Source organism: Numida meleagris, chromosome 6, assembly GCF_002078875.1.
Source record: "Numida meleagris isolate 19003 breed g44 Domestic line chromosome 6, NumMel1.0, whole genome shotgun sequence".
In the NCBI taxonomy this organism is placed as follows: Eukaryota; Metazoa; Chordata; class Aves; order Galliformes; family Numididae; genus Numida; species Numida meleagris.
The window spans coordinates 25,424,132-25,447,596 of NC_034414.1; the positions used below are offsets into that span (position 1 = coordinate 25,424,132).

General features: G+C 48.7%; 2 protein-coding genes across 13 annotated transcripts in view; both read left to right on the forward strand.

Annotated features, from left to right (window-relative positions):
* The window catches only part of TYRO3 (TYRO3 protein tyrosine kinase), a 39,606-nt gene extending 24,438 nt beyond the window's left edge, over positions 1 to 15,168 (forward strand). For all 3 annotated transcript variants that reach the window (XM_021401980.1, XM_021401981.1, XM_021401982.1), the window contains 10 exons: positions 1,168 to 1,297; positions 1,476 to 1,576; positions 2,064 to 2,159; positions 4,430 to 4,510; positions 6,138 to 6,230; positions 6,623 to 6,744; positions 7,029 to 7,138; positions 8,577 to 8,736; positions 10,094 to 10,230; positions 12,738 to 15,168. In XM_021401980.1, coding sequence (XP_021257655.1) covers positions 1,168 to 1,297; positions 1,476 to 1,576; positions 2,064 to 2,159; positions 4,430 to 4,510; positions 6,138 to 6,230; positions 6,623 to 6,744; positions 7,029 to 7,138; positions 8,577 to 8,736; positions 10,094 to 10,230; positions 12,738 to 13,116 — 1,409 coding nt within the window. In that variant the 3' untranslated portion in view covers positions 13,117 to 15,168. The remainder of the gene's footprint in view (positions 1 to 1,167; positions 1,298 to 1,475; positions 1,577 to 2,063; positions 2,160 to 4,429; positions 4,511 to 6,137; positions 6,231 to 6,622; positions 6,745 to 7,028; positions 7,139 to 8,576; positions 8,737 to 10,093; positions 10,231 to 12,737) is intronic.
* MGA (MGA, MAX dimerization protein) overlaps positions 21,682 to 23,465 on the forward strand; it is a 60,584-nt gene continuing 58,800 nt past the window's right edge. For 5 of the 10 annotated variants that reach the window (XM_021401965.1, XM_021401967.1, XM_021401970.1 and 2 more), the window contains exon 1: positions 21,685 to 21,986. The gene's annotated coding sequence lies outside the window, so the exon portion shown is untranslated. Of the gene's footprint in view, positions 21,987 to 23,465 lie in introns of all 10 variants that reach the window. The other 5 variants (XR_002440300.1, XM_021401974.1, XM_021401969.1 and 2 more) reach the window with 3 other exon arrangements.

Sequence of the window (23,465 nt, forward strand, 5' to 3'; positions counted from 1 at the left end):
CCTGTTGGAATACCTCACTTCTTTTCACGCATCTGTGCAGAGGTTAATCCAAATCTCAGTCCATTATCCTAACGTCTATTTTAAGGACAGGTTTACTTATATTCTCATGATATATACCACAATGGGATTATTTATACCATCAGAAATGACTCATCCTTAGCTTCTGGTAAAGCACAGTCGACAGCTGAAGGTGAGGAAGGGAGCATGAAGATGAAAAGTGCTTAGGGATCTGCTACCTGTACTTATTTGTTCTTAAACAAATTGGAGATACGAGAGCTATACTAGATTTTAATAAATCTATTCAAATTGGCATTTAGTCATCAGCAATTTGATTTGGAGAAGAAATCTCTCAGGGAATTGGATTAACTTATCTGTTGTTTGCCAAGCATAGATCATATTCTTCTCTTCATAGCCATATTGCTGCAGTTTCTTCCTTCCCTTGTAGCTTACTCAGACTGGCAGCATGTCCATTTCTTCTGTGGAGTGGTTCGTAGTCAAAAACACACCTAATCTGAAAGCAGATATTAGACAAGACTTGTAACCTGCGTGCTCGTTGACTTCTTTCTTGACTTGCAGGGCACTTTTAAAAACCTACTTCTCTTTGTTGGAAAGGTATTGCAAAATAAAAACGAGCAAACAACACTGAGAGGTTAACAGCCAATACCAAGGCTCTGTTTGTGGGAGGGGAAGTGTAAATAGTCTCTATCAGATTGCCATGAAGAGCTATTGTCTCTCAAAATGTTATCTGGTTGGCATTTGAGCAGCACTGTGTAGCCTGGTCAAGGCTCTGCTGGCTGCCTCCAACAGGACAAAGTGAAAATTGTATGTAAAATCCCCTTTTAAAGTAATCTTTTTGTCCTGAGACTGCAGAACATGATGTCACATAAAGTAGTTTAATCTGGAGCAGTGCCTTTTACTTTCTGGGTGGTCAAAACTAAGAATAGGGTCTGATAGCTGCCTATATCTGCTCTGTCCTTGCTGTGTCCAACAGCTAGACTGACTCAGTAGCTGCTTATGCCAAGTTCCAGCACACAATGACTTGATGTGTACATCAAACTCAGCAAGATGGCTTTTCCACTTAAAAGCAAAACGTTTATGTATCCTGATATGGGCTGTTTACCATTTGCGTTCTTCTGTTTGCTGACTAGTGTTTTCTCCATCGTCTAGGTGGCCAGAGACAGCCTCCTTATGGGACGTCCTGGGTTCCTGTGGCATTGGGCATTCTCACAGCTCTGGTCACAGCTGTTGCCTTGGCTCTTATTCTCCTTCGAAAAAGAAGAAAGGAAACTCGATTTGGGTAAGGGAATTTCTCTTAGTGCTGCTTAAGAGACATCTTTGCTTTTTCCCCCAGTGTGGCTTTCTGACTGATTATTTTACAAAAAAGATTGAGTACAATCACTCACACTGTCTGTCACACCCTTCAGAAGCGAACAACCTGTGTCATCATGGCTGTGTGTGTCTTTTCTGCTTTCTAGCCATGCCTTTGGCAGTGTGGTTGGCAGAGGGGATCCAGCTGTCCATTTCAGAGCTGCCAGGTCTTTCAACAGGGAGGGCCCAGAGCTCATTGAAGCGACGTGTAAGTCCGGTTACCTGAGTGATTCTACTTGAGAAACTGTGTTCATGCACGTACTGTTCTCTCCGTTTTCCCTGAAACCAATGGTTTTGGATCAAGAATATGGGAAATAATTTACAATGAAATTTAGTCAGTTTGTGGATGATGACAAAAGTGAAAGGAGAGAGTTGCTGTTACCATCTTAGTTGCATAACAACATTTACTTGCCAATTACAGTTACAGTCATTCTATATTTTAGTGCAAAGCAGTTATTCACACTGGTTCTGTATTACAGTTGTTCTTGGTGTGGTTAAGGGCAGTGCTATCACAGCCTCTCCCTTTCAGTGCTTTTGGTGAGGCTGGAAGATGTGGGAAGGAACTCTCTTTTTCAGCTTTTCCATCTTGCATTATGGGAATCAAACTGGAGATGGAATTAGAACAGGTGACTTGATGTTGTGACAGAACATTTAAGTATCCCTGATTTTACTCTTTTTTTTTTTTTTTTTTCCAGTGGAGAGTGTGGGAATCAGTGATGAGCTGAAGACAAAACTCAAAGATGTCCTTATCCAGGAGCAGCAGTTCACCTTGGGACGGATGTTAGGCAAGGGTAAGAACCAAAACCTGAGCAAGACTTTACATTAAAAGTCTTCTTGAGTTACCTTTACTGCTGGGTAGGGAGAAGCAATTATAAGCAGCTTGTGTTCTGTCCTTCTATTTGTAGATGGCATTTGAATGGCACTTTCCTTTAGGATAAGACATTTCAAAGGTTTGGCATGACTAAGGGGATATTGGCTAAGGCATTATGGCTCTACAGAGTCATGAACTGCAGTGTACGTTCAGCTTTCCTGAACTGTTGATTCTCCGGGGTATGATTTTTTTTCTGAGGTTTAAACAAAGGAGGATACACTTAAACGAGAAGTTCTGCTCTTTCTACTAAAAAAGTGGTGCTATAGAATTCCTTCAGTTTACACATGCAACTATGCTGCAACAGTACAGAGACAGATGATCTCCTACAGACACTCCAATGCCTCAAAACACACGCTGATTCAATTTCAGATATTTCCAGCATGTCAAGTGGTTTGGCTCCAGATATTAGTTTGGGCTCTTAAAGAGGCATATCTGGAACAGGTACTGAATTTTTCTGGCATTTGTCTGTATTCAGGACCTTTGGAGTTCTTCTTACTTCTTACCGACCATTTCTTTCAACTTTTCAGGTCGTGAAGAATGGGCAAAATAAAGTTGGGATGCTGTTCACCTAACTTTAGCTAAAAGATTGGCCCAGAAACTCTCTGCAAAAGAGGGTTTTGAATTTAGATTTCCCAAATTGCAGACTAGTGTCCTAGCAGTTGAATCAAACTTTCCTTCTTCTCAAGCTGAAGGCAGTCTCTGGGAATAAGTGTAAGTGTGTAACAATAAAGCAAGTAACTAAGAGAGGATCATGAGTCAGGAGTCATACACAAAAGATAACTGAAGTGTTTGGCTTCCTTTTTCTTAATGAGACTAGTTTTATTGCATTCTCTTGACCCTGTCCCACTGGGAGCTTTATTCTGCTCCATCCCTCCCAGAACAAATGTGTTTCTGAAGGCTCTTTCAGATCGGGAAGATCACCTTCCTGCCGAAGGCCAGAGGGCTGAACGGTGCCAAGTAATTCAACAATGTCAGCTTTTGGCCAGTTTCTGGGATCCTTCAAACACTTCTGGGCTGTCCCCTCTACAAGTAACGAAGTGGAAATTGGCTGTCGTGGGGTCCTTGGTGGAAGGATGCTAGCTGACAGGATCTGTTCTGCATTGTCAGCCCCACTCGCCCAACCCCTGTTCAGCATACAGGTTAGAAGAGAGCACGGCTGTGTTATCTTGGGTTCTGCTGACTCTGCAGCTGAGAAAAGCTCCAAAATGCAGAAGCAATACAAAATTGCTCAGATCCTTCCCTTTCTCCTTTTCTTTGGTCTGATATCCACTGCATATGATTATTGTGAAATAAGCACATGCCATACAGCAGTGAAGGACACTGCGAAAAGCCAGTGGAAAGATAATGTGTTGGGGTATGCGTCTGGAGTGCGAAGTTTTACTTCTTCAGTACCAGAGACTCATAGGAACGGATTTTGGATGGGGTAATCAGTTACAAAATTAGAGTGAGCAAATCTAGAACCAGAACTAACGCAAAGAGGCTGTTACACTGTGGGTGTAAAGCTGCTTCAGGCTAAAATAATTTGAAGATTTGACTGTTCGCATTTCCTCTCATCTCCCTTAGATAAAACACAAGGGTAAACTCTTCTTTATATGAAGTGATGTGTCACACACACAGAAGAAGGTGTTGTATATTTTGTCTGTCCAGCAATGATTCATGCAAGTCATTCCCTGAATTTTGAGAGATAAGGCCTGATTGTGTCTCAAGTGATTGAGTGCTGGCAGCATTACTGGGCTGTCAGCTCTGACAGCTGTCACCTCCGAGAACGGTCAGCATGGGGAGCTTCCCCATCCAGCCCATCCACTTGCTTACAGCACCTTCTCTGACCAGAGTTTCACTTGGCTGCGTTCCTCATGATGTGATTTCCCCAGAAATGTCTGCCTGAGGTCCCAGCCCATATTATGACTGCATTGTCCACTTGGTAGAGGATTGCTTTCTTTCCCTCTTGTTTTCTTTTGCTTTCTGGACTGCTGGCACAGTGGCCTCTGTCTGTTGATTGCACTACCTCTTCTAGGCACGAGTGTGCTGAAAACTGCTGACTCAGGTTGCAGAATGAAAAATGAAGCTGGTAGCTGCATTTCTTCTGCTTACTCAGCTTCCCTGTCAGTGACCCCTGATGTGACCCTGCTGTGAATCATACTTTCCTCACTAAAAGCTGTTCCCTCACTGCCTGCTCTGGTCATTTTGCAGGAGAATTTGGGTCAGTTCGAGAGGCATTACTGAAGCTAGATGATGGCTCTTTCCAGAAAGTGGCAGTGAAGATGCTGAAAGGTAAGTGGGAGCAGAGCTACCTAAAATACTTAAGAGAGGAGAGCTTGGAAAGATTAAATGCTGTCTGTCCTGTTCTCTGGCAGACATGTACTGACATTCTTCCTTACTCTCTGAGCTTCCCACTCAACCCATGTTTTCTCCCACTCCTTTTATTTAAGTCTTTTTGCAGCGGAAGCTCTTCAGGGAAGGACCTATACTACCTCAGCTGATTGTACAGCTCCCAGCATGTGGTGATTGCAACCAAAAGCATGTCATAGCTACAGCTTTTGTGTGTAGAGGATCTCGTTCAGTTGCTTGATTCAACATTAGCACTGCATCACCTGGCATAGGCAGCTCAAGCAAGTCTGCTTTGCACTAATGATGTAGTCAGCAGTAGGTGGCAAAGTAGTCTAACTTCCTTCCGATTAGTGACTGGAGGAGGATACAGAACAAGGGTAGCTAACGTTCGTCAGGTAGAGATTTGTGACGTGAAAAGCAATTAATAGGTATAAGTGCAAGCAAGTATGTGCATATATATGTATACATGTGTTAACCTATGTTATTTTAGCCCTGATGCCTGTAAGGCAGAAATTAACTGTGACTGACTGAAAGCAGAATCACACTTGCTTACCTTTGAAGTTAAAATTGGCTGCCACAGAATGCCAGTTCGTGCTAAGTATGCTGGTACCACAGTAGAGTAAGTTAAAATATTTTCTCCAGTTTCAACAATAATTCTAATCAGTTTGCAAGCAGTTTAGTGGATAGTCAAACTGTAAGCCTTGGGAACTCTGTTACCCTCCAGAGGGACATCCATTTCTCCTTTGGCTGTAGAAAGGAAATAATGTACTTCTGTCTTCTGAATCATATTAAATGACTTCCCTAAAGCAAAGAATGTGAATATTCCCAAGCAGGTCTGAGTCTGATCTCGCAGCAGAACTGCAGGACTCCCACTGAATTCAGCAGCACCAGTGGGGGAAGTAGTCTGCTGGGCTAATTCTTGATTATATCGTTATACTTCTATAAATCTGGAGTAATAGTGACAAATCGTTTACTCTAGATTTATACTGACGCGTGTCACTAATAAATTTGGTCCAAGGTCTCCAGTACTGAGGTTATTTAAGAAATCTGAGGTCTAGCACATTAGAAGACTCAGTTGCACTTAGAGATGGAGAAGTGTGGGTCTCTCATGCTGTCCTCATCAGAGATGAGTTGGGCTCTGCCACCCCGGCTGGGGTCTCCAGCCATTTCCTCAGTCTTAGCATTTTCTTTATTTCTGTTTGCCATCTTCTCGCCCTGAGACTGTAGGTTAGGTCCTTTTAGCTAATTTATTCTTGCATCTTTAATGCACATATGATTTCTATAGCTTCCAAGGAAAGTTGTTGCTGAGAAAAGAGCTGCTAATTGGCAGGTCTTTCCTCTGCCAAGAAGCAGTTTACCAGATGTCCGTGATGCATGCTTGCTGCCAACTGTCCCAGATGAAAGCGTCAAGCTCAGCCTTGTTGTAAACTGGATCATCTAGCTGTAGGTCTGGGAGGATGTACAAAACCTCCACAAAGAACAAGCTTCTGAAGATCATTATCTGTAATGTGCTTTGGAGCCCTTCACTGAGGGACCAAGGAGGAAAACTTACAGTGACCTTTTCTTCCAGCGGACATCTTCACCTCGACTGACATCGAGGAGTTCCTGCGAGAGGCTGCGTGTATGAAGGAGTTTGACCACCCACATGTCACTAAGCTGATTGGTAAGCCAGCAGTGCTCCTCGCTCCTGCACCATCCCCCCCAGCCTCACATGCCCAGCAGCACTGCTCTCAAAAAGCAGCATTGGTGCAGCTGCCTCTGTGCTGTAGGGAGCAGCACTTGCGCTTCTCAGGCCTAGAGGGGTTTGGAGTGGGTGTAAGTGCTGAAAACAAATATGTGCAGCCCTCATACACCTGTAATAAATACCTGTTATTTAAACTGGTTCTCTGGTTATTGCAAATACTGCAGGAGCATAGAAAGGAGTTTAAATCCTACCCGCCGAAAAATGCACATTTTTTTCTGCAGTTTCAAAAGAGAAGGGCACAGTAACCTGTAAGATTCCCCTTGGGCCTGCTCTGTTTGCTAAAACTACTTTGCTGTGTGTGTATTCACTAGGAGTCAGTCTACGGAGCCGTCCCAAGGGCCGTCTCCCAATTCCCATGGTGATCCTGCCCTTCATGAAGCACGGAGACCTTCATGCTTTTCTGCTGATGTCACGGATCGGGGAAAACCCTTTTGTAAGTCTTATTGTAGAATTCCTTATGGGAGGGCATGGATTTTCAGAGAATGTGCTCGGATCGGTTTGGGTTCAGTCTCCCAGAGGCACTGGCAGGTGATCAGATTTTGACACTAGAGGAAGCTCTGACTGGAATAAGATGTTGAAGTATTTAATCCCATGCACACTGAGGACCAAATCCTGCTTTCCCTATAACCTCCCATCCCTGCTCAGTAAGCTAGCAGAAAACGTTGCAGTGTTGCCATAAATGGTTGAAAGTTGAAATAACTCAGTTATTTCTTTCAGAACTTGCCTGTTCAGACACTCCTCAAGTTCATGATTGATATTGCCAGTGGGATGGAGTACTTGAGCTCGAAAAATTTCATACACAGAGACCTTGCAGCCCGGAACTGCATGTAAGCGAACCATGAACTTTTAGAGAAAAGAAAGATCAGAGTGGATGAGAGAGAGATGAGAAGCCATTCACACAACAGAAGTGGGGAGGGATCCTCTCTGAGGATGCTGGCCCTTGCGTCTAAGTGACAACAGGCATGGGAGAGTCTTGGCCATGAATGTACGTGTATGTGGTGGTGGTGGTACTGTGGGGAGCAACTGTTAACCTTCAGCTGAGCTTCAGACTGACCCTATTTAAAAGGAACCATTCCATCATTGGTTTGGACATACGTGTATTTTCAGAGGGTTGATTACAATGCTGTGTGTCAGCATGGGCTATTTATTCCACTTTATAATGTAACCAACAGAGTTTGTCTGTGTCAGAAAGAAAGAAACTTTAAACGTAGTCTGAAATCTCTATTCCTTGTATATTCAAATCTTCAAAAGAGGAAGACTTGATTATCACAGTATAAGAAACATAGCATTTCTTGAACAGCAGGTGAAGAATGGCTAGTGTGGAGAATGCCTTTAAAAATATTTGCATGGTGAACACTCTGCATGATCCCTCATTGCTGTTATGTCCCCAGACTGCCTTGCTTGCTTTGAAGTGAAGAAGAGTCTCTTTTTGTTCTTTCCTCTCTGCTTCTTCCCTGAGAATGCAATGGAACAACCCATTCTGGCAGGCAGAACTCTGCCTCTGAACAAAACGACAACAACCAATGAAATCTGCAGTGAGACACAGATTTCCAAAGGCATCTAAATGTCCAGCTGTACAGACAGGAGGCTGATAGTCATAATGAAAAATGATGAATTAGCCTGCATCGACACCGCTGAGAAACTCCTACTGTTTTCCTATTTTAAAATATTAAAAAAAATACAGTCTTCCTTCCGAGGAAGCTGAGTGCTTGTTTCATCTCATGTTCCTTTATGCAGCCTGGAGGCACGATGTCTTCATGGGTTTTACTCGTACTACCTACTAAAGTGTCTAGGTTTAAGTGTGTGACAGAGCAATTCAGACAATTAACTTGGCCTGAAGAGAATAGCTTGCAGATGTAGTTTAGGCAGCTGTAATATGCATCTAGGCAAGTACCCTGTGTTTTTTGATTGCTTATACAGGGCACAGGCCTTAGTGATAGCGGTGAGCAATGCAGGTAAACGCTGTTGATCTTTGAACCTCTATAAAGTAACTGAGTTCACTTCGGATGACAGCGTAGGCCATCTGAGCGTGGCCATTTGTTTATTTCCTTATTCCTGATTATCTCTCTGTTAGTCTCAGGGAGCTGATTTGAGACCACTGAATTATTTCACATCAGCTGTCAAGTAGATTAAGTCATTATCCTTCTGGGTAATACTTGATGACTACATACCTCACTTTCCTGTCCAAGTAGTCCTGGGCGTACCTTTTTCATTGCCCGAGGTGGCCAATGAATGCTTTTCTTAGTCATTAAAACTTTCCCGTAGGCTGGATGAGAACATGAATGTGAGTGTTGCAGACTTCGGGCTTTCTAAGAAAATCTACAGTGGAGATTACTACCGTCAGGGCTGTGCTTCCAAGCTGCCAGTGAAGTGGCTTGCTCTGGAAAGTCTGGCGGATAATCTGTACACAACACACAGCGATGTGGTGAGTTTTGCTCTGGTGCATTTGGGGACTACTTGTGTTTCTGCAGAAGTGGAGGAATCCTTCTGTAGTCATGGAGGGTGGGGAAAGGCCCTAGTGGTGGGAAAGGGAGCTTGCCTGGTAGTCTGTGTTCGAGGCGCAGTGCCACCTCTGCCTTGAGTGCTCTCAGAACTCAAGACTAAAACTATGAGTGATTGATGGCAGAAGTGATGAACCCTTTTCTCATTTTCCTCTTGTCCTTTGATCTTCATTTTTCACTTCTTACCCCTATCCGCTCCTTTACTTACCTCCCTGTCCTCCTCATTTTCTACTCTTTGTGCAGTCTTTTACTCTTTTTCCTTGCTCTTCTGCATTACAGTCTGAAAGTGATCAGTTGCACACAATCATATATGTATGCAGCATTAGTACTCCATCTTACAGAAGGCATTGATGGAACTATGAAATGAATGCATCAGTGCTTAGAAACTCCTCCTCATAACTTCTCCCATTTGTCTGAGATATTTGCTTCCCCTCCCTTTGGTGTGGGGTAGTTTTTGGTGGGAGTTTTTTTTCCTGTTATTTGTTTGGGGATGGAGAGCAGGGTAGAGTGGTTGTTATTTTTTTCTGCTCTGATACCTTATCCACTCTTCCTTGCTGCCCTCTGATCTGGTTTTGCGTTAGTTTTCTCCTTCTAACCTGTGGACTTGCCTTCCAATTTGTCCATGTGTCTCTGGAGGGACACCAAGAGTGCTTTGTAGCTTGGCTGTTGTGTTGCCTGGTGATTGCTATAAGCACTGCAGACAGCATTCAGTGATTGCTGATCACAATTCAGCCAGTTTACAACAGACACTGAGTGAGGTTTTGCTTATGAAGATCTTTTTTTTTCACCTAAAAAATCTTGCAGTTTTGATTTAAAGGTAGAAGTATGACAGTACAGAGTACAGCACAAGTCAGTGCGAACTGTAAGTGATTTGTTTATTGCCCTGCTTAGTAGCTAAACTCTTTCATTTGTGCCTGTACATTTCCAGTAACAGAGAATCTGGCTCCATGAATTAAACAATTAATTTGTGAACTCCCAACCAAACTCTTCATGTAGCTGGGGACCACAAAGCTGATGCTACGTCTCTTAAAGAACTATGAGTAGGAGGTGCTTGTGAGAAGTTTGTAGGTGGGAGACAGCAATAGCTCCAAGAGCCTTCTGCTCCACTGCAGGACGGGACTGGACAAGAGATGACATGCTGGCATCAGCAGCATCTGCTGGGTCATTTATTTTGCTTTCTAGCTAGAGTTGGGCTAGGCCTTGCACCACTGCTGCTCACATGATGTGACCCCAGCAAGCAGGGATCTCTGTTCATCGGTTCTTTGTGCTGCTTCCTTTCAGTGGGCATTCGGGGTGACCATGTGGGAGATTGTGACCCGAGGGCAAACCCCTTATGCCGGCATTGAGAATGCAGAAATCTACAACTACCTCATCAGTGGGAACAGGCTGAAGCAGCCACCGGAGTGCCTGGAAGATGTGTGAGTACTTCCTCTCCCTGCAGGCACGTGGTTCCTTGAGAAGTCTGGCTTACAGGAAGGAAATGGGGGCAGCTGGCTGACCTGCAACCTGAATCCATCCACTTTTCATCACACAAAAGCATTCACTATAAAGTCTCTGGGTTAGCTATCAAATTCTCTCTGCTGGCAGAACTCCCTGGAACCTGTGGTAGCTCTGCAAGCAGCTAGCTTGGCTCAAGAGTTTGAACGGTGTCAACACTAGAAGCTCTTGGCTGTGTGGAAACTATAATTGTGTCTCCAGAAACTCACTGCTCCCTGTCTTCTCAGGCCAGCATCTAAGAAAATAAATGAGTTTCATGGTACAGTCTGAAGCAAGATTACAAGGAAACTAGATTGTAGAGGCAGTGGACTGTGTGAGCCTTTCAAAACTAGGTCCAGTTTTCAAAATTGCATCTAATGTTCATATAGAAATAGTAGGATGACAGAAAGAAAGGAGACAGGAATATATAATGTTCTGTAGATCAGTATCCCACCTTAAATTGTAGGTGGAAACAAAACCAGAACAGTCTTGTGGATATTGGTTTCAGCCATTTCCAGACTTAAAGTAAGCACTCAAGTAGTTTGCTGATGTGTTGCAGGCCATGCTTCTGCCTTATTCCTGTGGCATATCTACAAACACTGGCTTTGATGGCCTTTTAAAGCTGTACCTCTTGTGTAAAAGGGACAACAAGAAGTCCTCTCTCTTCCCCCTTCCTTCCTGCTACAATGGTGAAATATATTTCACGTGCCTTCCTTTTCCCGAGCTTTTTTTTTTTTTTTTTCTGTGTAAAGGAATAATCTGTATCTTGTTACTGAAGCTGTGCACTTTTTTCTTCTCAGCAGTTCACTTTGTCTGGCCCAAGCTTAAATGAAAACATAGTTATGCCACTTCTTAAATTCATTGTATGTCTGCCTCTTGACTGCTGTGAGTAGCTTTGGTTCCCAGTTGTGGAACTTTTAAGATGCTATAAAGGCCAAAAACAGAGAAGAGGTGCAATGAGCTGCTAGATGCTGAAGAAAAATGCATAAAAGACTACCAAAAAGTATACAGTCTCATTCCTAGAGGCCATTGAGCCTCTTTTGATTGAGACACATGGGAATATGCTGGAAACACCTCCCTGGATGCTCACCCTCGGCTTGTGTGCTGTCCCTGGGCTTCTGCTGATGGTTGCTGCCAGCTGCAGGGTCCTGGTGTTGGTGGGCAGTTGGGCTGATCCAGTACAACTGGTAGCTCTTTCCCTTTCTTTCAAATGAATTTCTGCTGTTCACAGGGCAGGGTAAAAGAATGTATTTAATTTGGTGCTGCAGAGTAGGAAATTTCTATTTTATATGGAGCATTTATAGTTATTTGAACCACTTGCAAGGGGCACGATTCAGGATTGAGATAATGGAGGCATTGAAGCTTTCTATAAAACTAGTGAAATCCAAGAGGCTCATAAAGCTGATAGCAAGTGAGGGAGGTAAAAGCAAAGTAAAAGCCATCGTGAAATGCTCCATTTCCCAGTGAGGGCCATCTCAGATTTTTTCCAGTTACAAGTTTAACTGAGGTTGTTTGTCTGCAGTGTTTTCTAGTGCCAGCACTGTGTTTTGTCCCTGCTCCCCACAGAACTGGTGGCAATGAAGAAATGGGAGTGCAGCTGTGGCTTTGATGGGTGATGTGCAGGGAGGAGAACGATGGCTCTGGCCATTCTCCAGCCATGCTGGAGGCATCACCCTGTGTTCCTGTGTGGGCGCTGGCGCTGGTGACATCTCCTTGCACGAGCCCTCAGGCAGCTGGCGCACTCAGCTGGTGTTTGACCACGGGATAAACACTGCCTGCGTGGCAGGATGGGGCCTGTGGCCAGTAACAGCACCAGGCAGGCCTTGAAGTTCAGGGTTTTGGGGTTTTTTTTGGGACTCTCTAATTATTTTGATTAAAGTGCTTTTGAAAACAGGGAGGAACAAGGATTTTAAATCCATAAAACCTACCCATGTGCCATCAGCTGTGCAGGGGCAAAACCAATGAATTTTGGAAAAGTTTCTGTGTTTGTTAATTGTGACTGCAAGAATAAATGCCTTTCTAAATGTTTACAATATCCCAGGGACATACCCAATCTAATTATTAAAAAAAAAAAAAAAAGTCGTGCAAATTTTATGCAAATAATCATACACCAAAGCTGGAATTCTTGCCATCCTCTTATTTTCTCTGCTTAGTGAAGCCGGTGCCCTGGCAGAGGTCAGAACATACTCACCCATGTCCTAGGTTAGGGATTTTGGAGGCCTTAAAGTAGCAGTTCTTTCCCAAGGCGCTCTTGGAGCAGTGAAGGACTGCACGAGCTCCAGTGTTGCAGAGGTGCGATGGAGCCTTCCAGCAGCTCATGAGAAGCTGGTTCTGCTCACCTCTGCAAGGGTCCCCTCATTTGATGCCCTGTGCTGCACTGCACAGAGCTGCTGCTGGGATGTGCAGGTCTGGCTGCATGGTGTCTCAGTGCTCTTCTCCTGTGTTGCAGCTACGATCTCATGTGCAGATGTTGGCATCCTGAGCCCAAGCTACGCCCAAGCTTTGGAGTGCTCCGGTCCCAGCTGGAAATGATTCGAGGGAGGATGTCCACACTCTCTTTGAGCCAAGACCCTCTCTATGTCAACATTGGGAAGGACAAAGAGGCATCTGTCAGTGACCCTGCCCTGCCCACCTCTTTTGGAAACACGGACGGTGATGAGACCATTGCTGGGGCAGCAGCTGCTGCTGTCACGAGTGACTATCGCTACATCATGAGCCCCTTGTGCCTTGGAGATGATGCCGAGGGTGAAAGGCATCCAGATGGGCAGGAAGGGGAGGACAAAAGCCTTCTGTATGAGCTGGAGACAGAAGGAGAGAAAAGTTGTTAGTCTGTACATAGCAGTGACACTGCTTTCCTGGGACGGGATGTGTGCAGCCGCAGTGCCGCGTCGCCTGGGTCTCCTGTGCTGGATCGGGAATGGCTTTAAACAGCACAGGCCGGAGCTCTTGGGCAGCTTTGGCAGCTTTCATTTCTGTATGGGCTGCAGTTGCGGACAGCGTGGATGGACCACAGCCCTGACATGCCCTTGGATTTGGGGAGGGAGGCGGTAGGGTGGCAGGCTGTTCACACCCCGCTGAAAGAAGGTCAAAGCCAAGGTGGGCAGTCAGAGCCTCTGCTCTGGTCCTTCTCGCTGGCAGCTGGAGCAGAGCTGAACACACCTTCTGTTCAGTCAGCACTCACTCTCGTGTAGATGTTGTCTTTGATCCTGGCTGCGTGACTTCGGGACTGGTACCTCTGAAAACACTAGTGGGTATTTACACCGTCATCAGGACACGGGGGAAGATTCCTCTCGTGTTCGCTCAGCAGTGCTGCCTAGACGTCTTGCCTACCTCAGTGGTTCTCAAACTGCAATCTGCAGATCTGCTTTCACCCAACATTGAACATCTGGCACATTTCATGCAGTAACGCTCGCTGCTCCCTCTACCCAGGGCTCTTTTAAGGTACTGAGACTTGCAGTGAGCGGTGAAATTAGAAAAAAAATGAAAATCGAGCATCCCTCTCCACACCACATACCTCTTTTCTGTGTCTTTTTTTTCTGTTTGGTGCCAGTTCAGGCCTGTCCAGCCTTGCAGCTGGCATGGGTGAGGACAGAATCTTAACTTCAAAGGAATTGAGAGGAAACTGTGTAGAGAGGACTTGCCAGGAGTGTGGGGAAGCAGTGCTAATTAATGCAAAGTGCTGCCCTCCAGGAGAGGAAGGAGACTGCTTAGATAGGGAATGGCAGACACACATCAGTTTCAGCAGGAGCAGGATTCAGCGTTTGCTTGAAAGTAGGATTCCTTTAATCTTTCTCTTTTTAACCATCCTGTGACTTTCAAGCAATCCAGTGTTGTAGCTGCTGTGGTGAACATCTGAGGTCAGTTTGGGGAAGGTATGTGTGTGGTGGGGGGAAGGGACCAACGAGGAAATCTCTTTCTAAAGAGAAAAACGAAAATGCGAAAATATGACGAAAAAGCTTGAGAACCACTGGCTGTCTCATTTAGGAGGTCTTCTGGCACACTGTAAAAGCCACATCAGATCATAGACCCGTATCACTGCAGCCTTCCACACAGGGCAAAATTGATGGTTTTGCTCTTTGGGTTTTGTTTTCCAATCAGCATGTCTGACTCACTGTAACTGCAAGCGCTTTTGTGGTTTTTAATAATTTAATATTTTAATGTAAAATCAGCATTTGTTTTGTGCAGTGTTTCCCAGCAAGGAAGTGCAGTTACATCTTACTCTAGTTATCCTAAATATTTGCTAGATGTTCATTTGTTTTATTTTCAATGTGCTGAAAAGTCAGCAGTATCACAGGACTTAGGATTCCACACTGCTTTTCCTCAGACACAAATGCCACCGATGTCGTCACTTGCCAAGTTGGCTAAGGTGGGACCAGTGAGCCAAGTTAGACTGCAGGCTCAGTATCAGGACACCCCATCATTCGATGCCCTGTTCTTGGTTGTTGCCAGGTGAGGGGCTAACTACAAAATTTCGGTCCAGTGTCATCCCTTGCTGAGAGCACCTTCCTAGGGAAGGGAAAGTTCAGTCTGGGGCTTGGGCATGGGTCCTTTCTGTAAGGTTTCCTACCACCCAGCGCTGCCCTACAGCTGTTTCTGGAAGCCCAGTGCGGTTTCTTGGTCACAAACTACAAAACCTGACACCCCAGGCAGTACGGATTTTTTTCATCATTTAGCTGGATCGCTGTCAATGCAGGTGAGAAAATAACACCTAACGAAGGTTAGCAGAAACCTGTGCGGTGCACACGTTGGCAGTGAGGGCAGAAGGCTATGCTCCCTGCAACTGCCTGGGAAGCGCAGATGTACATAGAGACTCTAACTTTGGGAAGCATGTCATAGTTTTTATGCATTTTTTAAAATAATAAAACATGTACTGTGTGTGAGTCCCAGCCTGTTATCTGCGGCAGAGTTTGTGAGGATGCTCTGAACAGATCTTCCTTGCTGGGTGGGTACGTTGGTAGCACGGGGTCGTCTTCCAGAGAGCCTCAGCCCCAGCCAAAAGCCTTCAGCGACCTCCTCAGAGGCAGGGAGCATGCTGCAGTGCTGCATCCCATCCAGCTGCCTGCAGCCTCTGTGCCCGTTCCTTCCCCTGAAAGCTGCCCACAGCCAGCCCCCCACTGGCAGCACTCCCTGGGGAGCATGGCCTCGGAGGCAGCAGTTGGAACTCCACTGCTGAGTCAAAAGTTCCCAGTGCAACACAGAAGAGTCCTTGGGTTTCCAGCTTGCCGAGAAGAAGAAGAGACGCACATCGCACGTTTATTATTCTTCAGCCAGCAGCACAGTGCACAGCCTCTGCCTGTACACTCACACCAGGAGGAAGAGTGATGGTGAGCAGGGGGAGGGAGCGCTCACCCCCATCTGCTATGCAGGGAAAACGACTTCCGAAGCACAGAGTGGCTGACTCGGTTAGTATTGTGAGGTTCCGGTGCCCAGTGCCATCCCTTGGATCTGGTTCAAAGGATGATTGAATCCTTTTGCACACGAGCCTGGTCGGATCAGGTACACATGGCTGTGCCATGGGCGGGGGAAGCAGCAGCAGAGGGAAAGTCACTGCGGGAAGAGGAGGGGAGGAAATTGTAAGATGGCACTGGAGGATGCAGCGCTGCTCTGTATCAGGAGGTCCGATGCACGCACCGTCGTGCCACACTGGTTTCTTAAAAAGCCCAACATCTCCCCCATGACCACCGTCATTTTGACTGTAGTTAATGCACAAACACAGACACACCCTCATGCTTGCAGCTCCTTCCTGGCCCCTGCGTGGAAGGGGGCCTTGCAGGCTTTACTCAGTTAAAACACTCACTGGAGTCAAATACATTTAATTTTGAGTGAAAGTTTGAGCCTTGTAGAACAGAGAAACAAATACGTATGTGTATTTGTTCCCAATTTATATTGTATTTTGCTGGCAGTATTCATTCTCTAATTCTTAGCTGCCAGCTTTTGCCAATTCCCACTTTTTTTCAAGCAGAAATTTCTGTAGAGGTTATTTTGTGAGGGACCCTCATAGAGAGTTCCAGTTTTGAATGGATTTGTTCACATCTTTGTGCTCTGTTGAAACAGCAAGTTACTGTGTGAGCACCTTGGAGCTGAGGAAGCCCAGCTCTGAATTTGGTTTGAATTTCAGGTACTCCTGGGTGCAGCCAGGAGCTGGACTCAGTCATCCTTATGGGTCCCTCCCAGCTCAGGATACAAAAGCTGCAAGGGACAGCAGGTGCAGGCGTGATCAGGAAGCCTTGTTACCATGGGAAACCAAGTCAAAATCGATCACTTGGTCCAGGAACGCCGACAGACGTGGGCTTTGGTTGCGTGGGCTCCGTCACAGACAAGGAACTTGGCGTCAGTGTGAATCAGGCTCCAGTCACTGTGCTGAAGTCTTGTGGCAAAGCCAAGACAATGGAGCGCTGCTTACTGACTGCCCTGGAGGCCCTCTGGCTTGAGGCATGCCAAGCCAGTGTGTTCCTACGTGCGGGCAGGCTGGGGAAATGTAAAATCTTTTGGCCGTGCTGACAACAGCTCTGAAACAAGGGGCTGGATAGTGCCAGCTCCTTGGCCAGGAATGCTCAGATCCAGTTTCCTCCAGTTTCTTTTCACGGCTAAAATCGAGCTGAAAGATACATCTGATCCGGGGAAGTGGGTTGCAGTTGTTGATTTAAGCTTTGATGTGTTCAGTGGAGATTTAATGGGACTAGATGAGCTTCCAGAAGAGTCTTTATAGGAGCTGCCTTGGCAGCCTGCTGCGTGAGGGGATGGGACTTTGTGGAGAGGAAGGAGGGTTTGCTTGCAGACGAGATCTAGTTGTGAAAATAAGATACTGCACGACCTGCTGGAGAACACACGTCAGTAAAGGTGACAAAGAGTGGGATGAGAGAAACTGCAGAGCAGGTGAGAGCAGCGCTCTGCCCACAGCCATTAGCACAGCAAATTGGGGAGCTCACTGCTCTCCCAGCTAATCCGTATGACAGCGATCCTGGCCGCTACCCTGTCGTTAACCGAGCTGCGTGGGAGCACGCTGCCGGCAGCTGGTGCGTGCCGCTGCTGCAGCCACTGCTGCCTGTGCTGCCAGCCTGGAGCAGGGGGCCCTGGTCACTCGCTGCTGCCTCTCCTTCTTTCCCCTCAATAAATTGCACTGAAACAAGCTATAAAACCCATGAAGGCTCAAATTGCTAAACAGTCTATGCCAGCATGCCGCCACCAACATCAGGCCTAATTAATACATCTCCCAGAGTTATCCATCTGCCTTATTCCTCCTCTTGCACAAAGGTACCTAAAGAGAAGCAGGGGGGTTTTGCAGGCATGTGGGCTGAGCTGTAAAAGCCCTTCAGTGCCCGTCACCCTGTACCAGGGCTGCCGAGTGCGCAGGTAATGGAAGATGCAGACCTGGGGGCTACAACAAAAGGGATGGGGCAGGATGCGATACGGGTACTGAGCTGCCGATGCCAACAGTGTCAAATCCTGGCATCCCATCTCAGACCGTCATTTACACTGATCAAACAGCTGGGGCAGCTTAAGACCATCCCCGTGTATTTGCTTGCTCCCCCCTGCTGCAGTTTGGGATCCCGGGGCTGCGGATGGTGAGGTGAAAGACGGCAGAGGCTGCACGCAAGCGGCTGAAGCACGGGTATGCGTCTCCACCGGCGCTGCTGCGGGGGTGGAAATCTCTGGCAGAGCTAGCAGCCGGTAACTGCTCACCCCCTGATTGACGCCAGCCCGTCTGCCAACGCTCGCAACTGCGCCAGTGCCATCTCATCGAGGCTGCTGCACCGGGCGGTACCTGGGGCAGCGACCTGGTTCACTCCTTGAAAGGGTGTCTGCATTTTCCGCTTATTAATGGAGTCCCATGGGTCAACTGCCTGCATTGCTCTGGGTTGCTGCCCTGTCAAGGGGCCAACGTTTTCTGCAGGCATAATCAGGCAAAAATTCAAACGAGAAGAGCTGGACCTATTTATAGCAGAAAATAGCCTGGCTTGATTTTCTCCATTTTCTCTCTTAATACACTCAGGGAAATGTTCCCAGCCTGATGATTCCCATAAAACTGCAGGGCTACAGCACTGGGACTGCAAACAACGGCTGGCCCACGGGGGCTTTATTTGGGATTTGGCTCTTGCATTTGGCAGTCGCTGTGTCAGCGGAGCAGAGCTCATCCACCAGAGGCTGGTTCCCTGCCATGACACAGCTGAGGGAAGCACGTAGCCTGCAGCCTGTGAACCCACCTGGCCTGCCCCTGGAGGAAGATGGCTTCCTGGGGTGGCTGGGATCCTTTTTCCTCCTGGTGCTTGTGCTGGAGTGCTGCTGAGCACCACTAAGCCTCTGTGCCAGTCCCACAGCAGGGGTGATGAGCAGCTGCCTGCGGACGTCCATGGGATGATGCCTTCCCAAGGCTGGCAAGAGCTCAAAATCGTGTTTTACAGCTTGCCTGTTTCTAGACAAATTCTTACTGGCATCAGAAATCTGTGACTGTAGAAAATCTGTGCTTGCCTTCATTCCAGGAAGGCTCTAAAATTTCATTAGAAAAAAATAGTAGATTTCTTTTTTTGGTAAATATCTTACAAATGGTGCAGACAATAGACTGTCACTGAGAATGAACTCTGAAAATTAAAAGGTGTCCTTAGCTCGCTGTTAGCAAAATGTGGGTAAAATCCTAAAGACAACAAGGTTTCATCCCCATGCACAGCAGGGCAAGGTACATCCCGGCTCCCCCCAGGTTTTCTGCTCCTGGAGCTGCTAACACAGCTGGAAACACGGTGCTGCCTTGTTTTCACCAGATATTGTGGCAAAGCACAGCAGTGTGGATGAACCCACAGATAACATCCGTTTTCTCCCCAGCCAAACTTCTATTTGCAGGGAGGATATTGTGAACTTCTGCTCAGTTAGATTGGTTTTGCAATTCTATAGGAAGCAACCAAAATGCAAATTTGACCCCAAAGATGTCCTTTTGCTTTGCGCTGACAGCTGGAGTGCAAAATCTGAAGAGATTTCTGGGTGTGCATTTGGGGTTGCCCTGTGAGGCCCACAGCGTGAGACAGGGAGAGCAGCAGAGATGCCTCTGGCATGCAGACCCCCGGCAGCTACTGTGGGTGCATCTTGGTGAAATGCATCATATGCACGCAGAGGCTTTGAGCGAGTGCCTCAGGGCTGGGATGAGGGCAGAGCACTGGCCCAAGCCCTGCCTGCCGCCTGCCTCTGCATTCCGGTGCTGGCAGGTGGGGGAGCTGCAGGGCACGGATGTAGTTTGCTTTTTAGCACCATTCAGATCCTTAACATCGATTAGAGCTTCTTTAAAAGAGGATGCAGCTGCATGAGAACTTCACATATCTAAGGAATTATCAGCATTTCCAGTTTGAAAGGAAATAATTCTGGGAAGCAACCAGCAGCTGGTGTGCCTGCAGAACGGCAGCCAGGAGCACTCCAACAAGTTGCCTCTGCAGAGGCAGCTACTTTGGTGCAGGGGCTTATGGATGCAGGGAAAGTGCTCTGTGGCCAGTGCTTTCAGCCAGCTCTGCGTGCAGCTCCTGGCTCTTCAGTCTGGAAGGCAGCAGCAGCACACAGACCCAGCTTGGGTCCCCCACATCCTGTGTGCACATGTGTGCATTTGGGACTCATGACCACCTGCAATTGGGGAGACAAGCACCAGGCAAGGGGGGTCAGCTAGGGCTGGGACCCTCGGAAAATCAGAAAATATCCTCAGGAGTATATTTCAGAAGATGTTTGTGTTCCCACCCCCCATTAATTTAAAGCTCTTAGATTTATCCTATCGTGATAATGAACTGCCCTCAGGGAGCTGCCTTGCAAGCACACACCACCCCCCTTCACAGTCTGGCTGGTGGGAGGAAGGTTTAACCCCTTACTCTCAAAGCCACTCATGGGCCTAACAAAGGGGCAACACCAGCTCCTGGGAATGTGGGTTGGTTTTTTGTTTGTTTGTTTTTTACCCCATTTGGGCAGGGAAGGGTTTGTTAGGCTGTCGAAAATACACTGGAAATATACTGAGCTTGGCAAGACTTGTTGCAGCTGGAGAGGCCTATGCTGCAGTGGTTAAAGCAGATGGGGTGCTGGCTCATGCCCCTTGGTGTGGCCCTGGGGGAGATCTCAGCCTGTTCCCAGAGAACCAGCCCCAGCAGAGAGCCAGCTTGAGAAGGCTCACTGCAGACACATTTGCAGATTCTGCCCCAAATGACCACCACCATGCTGGGACGAAAGTGCATGGAGATGCTGCAGCCAGCAGCTTGCCTCACGTGGGCTTCATGTGGGACTTTACAGCCTCCAGGCACCCAGCCAGGAAGCCATGGGGGGAAGCTGCAGGGGAAGTGGCCTGGGGGCTCCAGCAGACAGCTGAGGGGCTTTCCTAGCTCTCTGAAGACCAACAGATAGGGACAGGCTTTCCTCATTGCCCACTGTTTAACTTGTGGGAGAATACTTAAGAAAAACTGGGCAGCACTTACTGCCAACCTTATCTTTCCAGAGCCAGTGGTGGACCCCCGGCCTTGAGCTTTGGAACTAAAGCTTTATTCTGCTGCAGATACACAGCACATCACAGTGTGCAGTTCTGGTGAGAGGTACGTTGGGAACATGCAGGCTTACATGGAGGTGATGCATGCCGCAGGCACAGCTGCAACACAGCCCATCCTATTTCAGAAAGCTTTGCCCTGTAAAAGTAACATTAGGGCACTCTCAGAAAGCAGCCACCACAAACGCGCCTTTAGAAAGAAAGCCTTTATTTGGGACGCATCATCAACATTGGAAAGCCAGAAGTGCCAGCTTCACAATTATCTCAGCAATCTTAATCTGGCTCCCGTGCGTGTAACGCTGATTTCATTAAACATTCACACATTATTTTCTCCGTGTGATCCTGACTCACGCAGTGCACAGGAAACTGCATCCTTCATTCTGACATTTTGCAGACTTTAAATGATCAATTCAAGCATTTTAACAGCATAATCGAAGCGTAAGGGCGGTGGCTGCCGTTCAGTGCAGTTATTGGTGTTGAAATGTAACCGTTTTTACATTATGATCACTCCTTGAAGGCATATGCCTGTTTTTCCTGTGTTCCCAGTGACGGCCGCTCCCCTCAGGATGGGCGAGCAAGGGGAGGGACGAGGGGAGCCCTGAGGGAATCATTCGGCCGCCATTTTATACACTCGATCCTTCAGCACTTTGACGGACAGCCGCGGGCCCGGGAGAGGTTGGGCGCGCGGGGCAGCGGTTGCCCCCCCGCACGTCCGAGCCCCCCCCCCCCGCGCCTGCGCGGCGAGCCCCTCGCGCGCCGCCCGCTAACGGCTCCCCACGCGGGAGCGGCGTGTTTCCCTCGCGCGAGGGCGGGGGAAGGGCGGGAAGGGCGTGTCCCGGCGGAGGGCAAAGCGGAAGTGCGTCGGCGGGCGGCGCCGACCAATCAGCGGCGCGCTGCCGGCGGGCGTCGCGAAGCTGCTTTGCCGCGGTCGCCGCCGGCTGCGCTCTCCCCCCGCCCGGAGGACGGCAGCGCCGCGCCGAGCCGCTGCCCGCCTGGCGGGGGCGGCCCCACCGCCGGGAAGGGGGAGGAAAGCGAGAGGAAGGGAAAACGGGAGCGGCCCACGTGATGGGCCGCCGCGGCCAATGAAGACGGCAGGAGGGTGCGCGTGGCAGGCGAAGGCCTCAGGAGCTGCGAGCGGGGTGCGTGGGCCGGGCCGTCGGTCGGCGCTCCGCGCCACCTGGAGCCGGCGGCCGGAGGCAGGTAGGAGCCGGGCGTCCCCCCCCGTCTCTCTCCCGGTTTTGAAGTTTTATTCGAGGAGGTGGCGTGAGGTGTGCGCGTCACGTGAGCGCGGCCGCCCAATCACACGTGCGCGCTCGCTCCTCTTCGGCTGTGAGGGCCGCGTTTGAGGCGAAGGGGCCGCGGGGCGACAGCGGAACGGAGCGGCGGCGCCCGCGCCGTTCTCCGTCTTTGCTCTCCCGCCCCGTTCCCTCAGGGGTCGCGGCCAGCGCCAACGGACGGCGGGGGTGGGGTGCCTGCGCCGCCGGTCACGTGACACGGGGAGGGCGAGTTATACGGACCGAACGGCCCCGCGGCTCCGCATCCGGAAAGGGTCGGCGGAGGCCCGGCCCCGAGCAGCTGCCTCCTCCCGGGGCTATCGGGCTTTCAGGGACCGTCCCTCGGCGGGGGCGTGGCCAGCGCTACCCGTCCCCCGGGGCCGGGCCGGGCCGCGGGACGCGCCTGCCATCTGCCGACCGCGCGCCGCTGAGGATCGCGGAGGAAGGGGGAGGGGGGAGGGGGGGGCGGCCGCGGGGCTTCGCGGCCGCTCCCGCTGCCCCTTGGCGGCGCGCGTCGGGGCGGGGCGTAACGGCTGCGCGGAGCCGTTGGCGGCGCGCGTGCGCCCGGGCACGTCGCGTGCGGCGGCCGTTGGTGCCGGGCGGGGCTGTGCTCCCCCCGCTCCCCGTTCCGCTCTGCTTCCGGCCTTCCCCCGGGGCCGCCGAGTAAACAAACGCGGCGCTTTCCCTGAAGGGCGGCGCGGCGCGGCTCGGGGGGCGGGTTCTGTGGTTCTCGGTGGTTACCAGCGTTGTTGATAGGAAGTTTAAAAGTGAGTTGGAAAACGATGCCGTGAGCTCAGCTCGTGGCTGGTAAGCGTGAGGATTAGCGGGTATTTCTTCAGTCTGGCAAACGGAGAGGCTTCCAGTAATGCAGTTTGAGCTTTTTGCCTTGCTTCTGAAGATTTCAAAGCTTGTGCGCTCACGCTATCCCGCTGTCAATACGTAGTGTCATGCGTTACCCTTAGCCCCACTTGGGAGCGTGACCCAAAGCCTTGAAGATCTGAAAATTGTGGCATACTTACTGTGACACAAGTGCTGGTGGTTGTGCTGATTTGGTGCCTGTTGCAGTGCAGTGCTTGCTGCTCGTATGGTGTGTTCCACCTGACCACAGGGTATGTCAGTAAGTCAGAAGTGAGAAAAACCTAGAACCTGTTACCACCACTTGGTACTTCAGTTGGTGTTATTCTCATATATTGTAACTTTGGAGGGGAATAGGATTTCCATGGCAGTTACAGTTTGGTGGATGAGAGCCATGGATGACTCTGTAGCAACACTTGAATGAGAAGGATGGTTCTGAAGATTAGGTCTTTTCCTGACTTCCTTTGCCAAATTTTCTTACTTTTTGGCTCTCAGTTTTTTCTATAATGTTGAGAAGATCCTCAGCTGGAGATTTGTGTGTGACGAACAT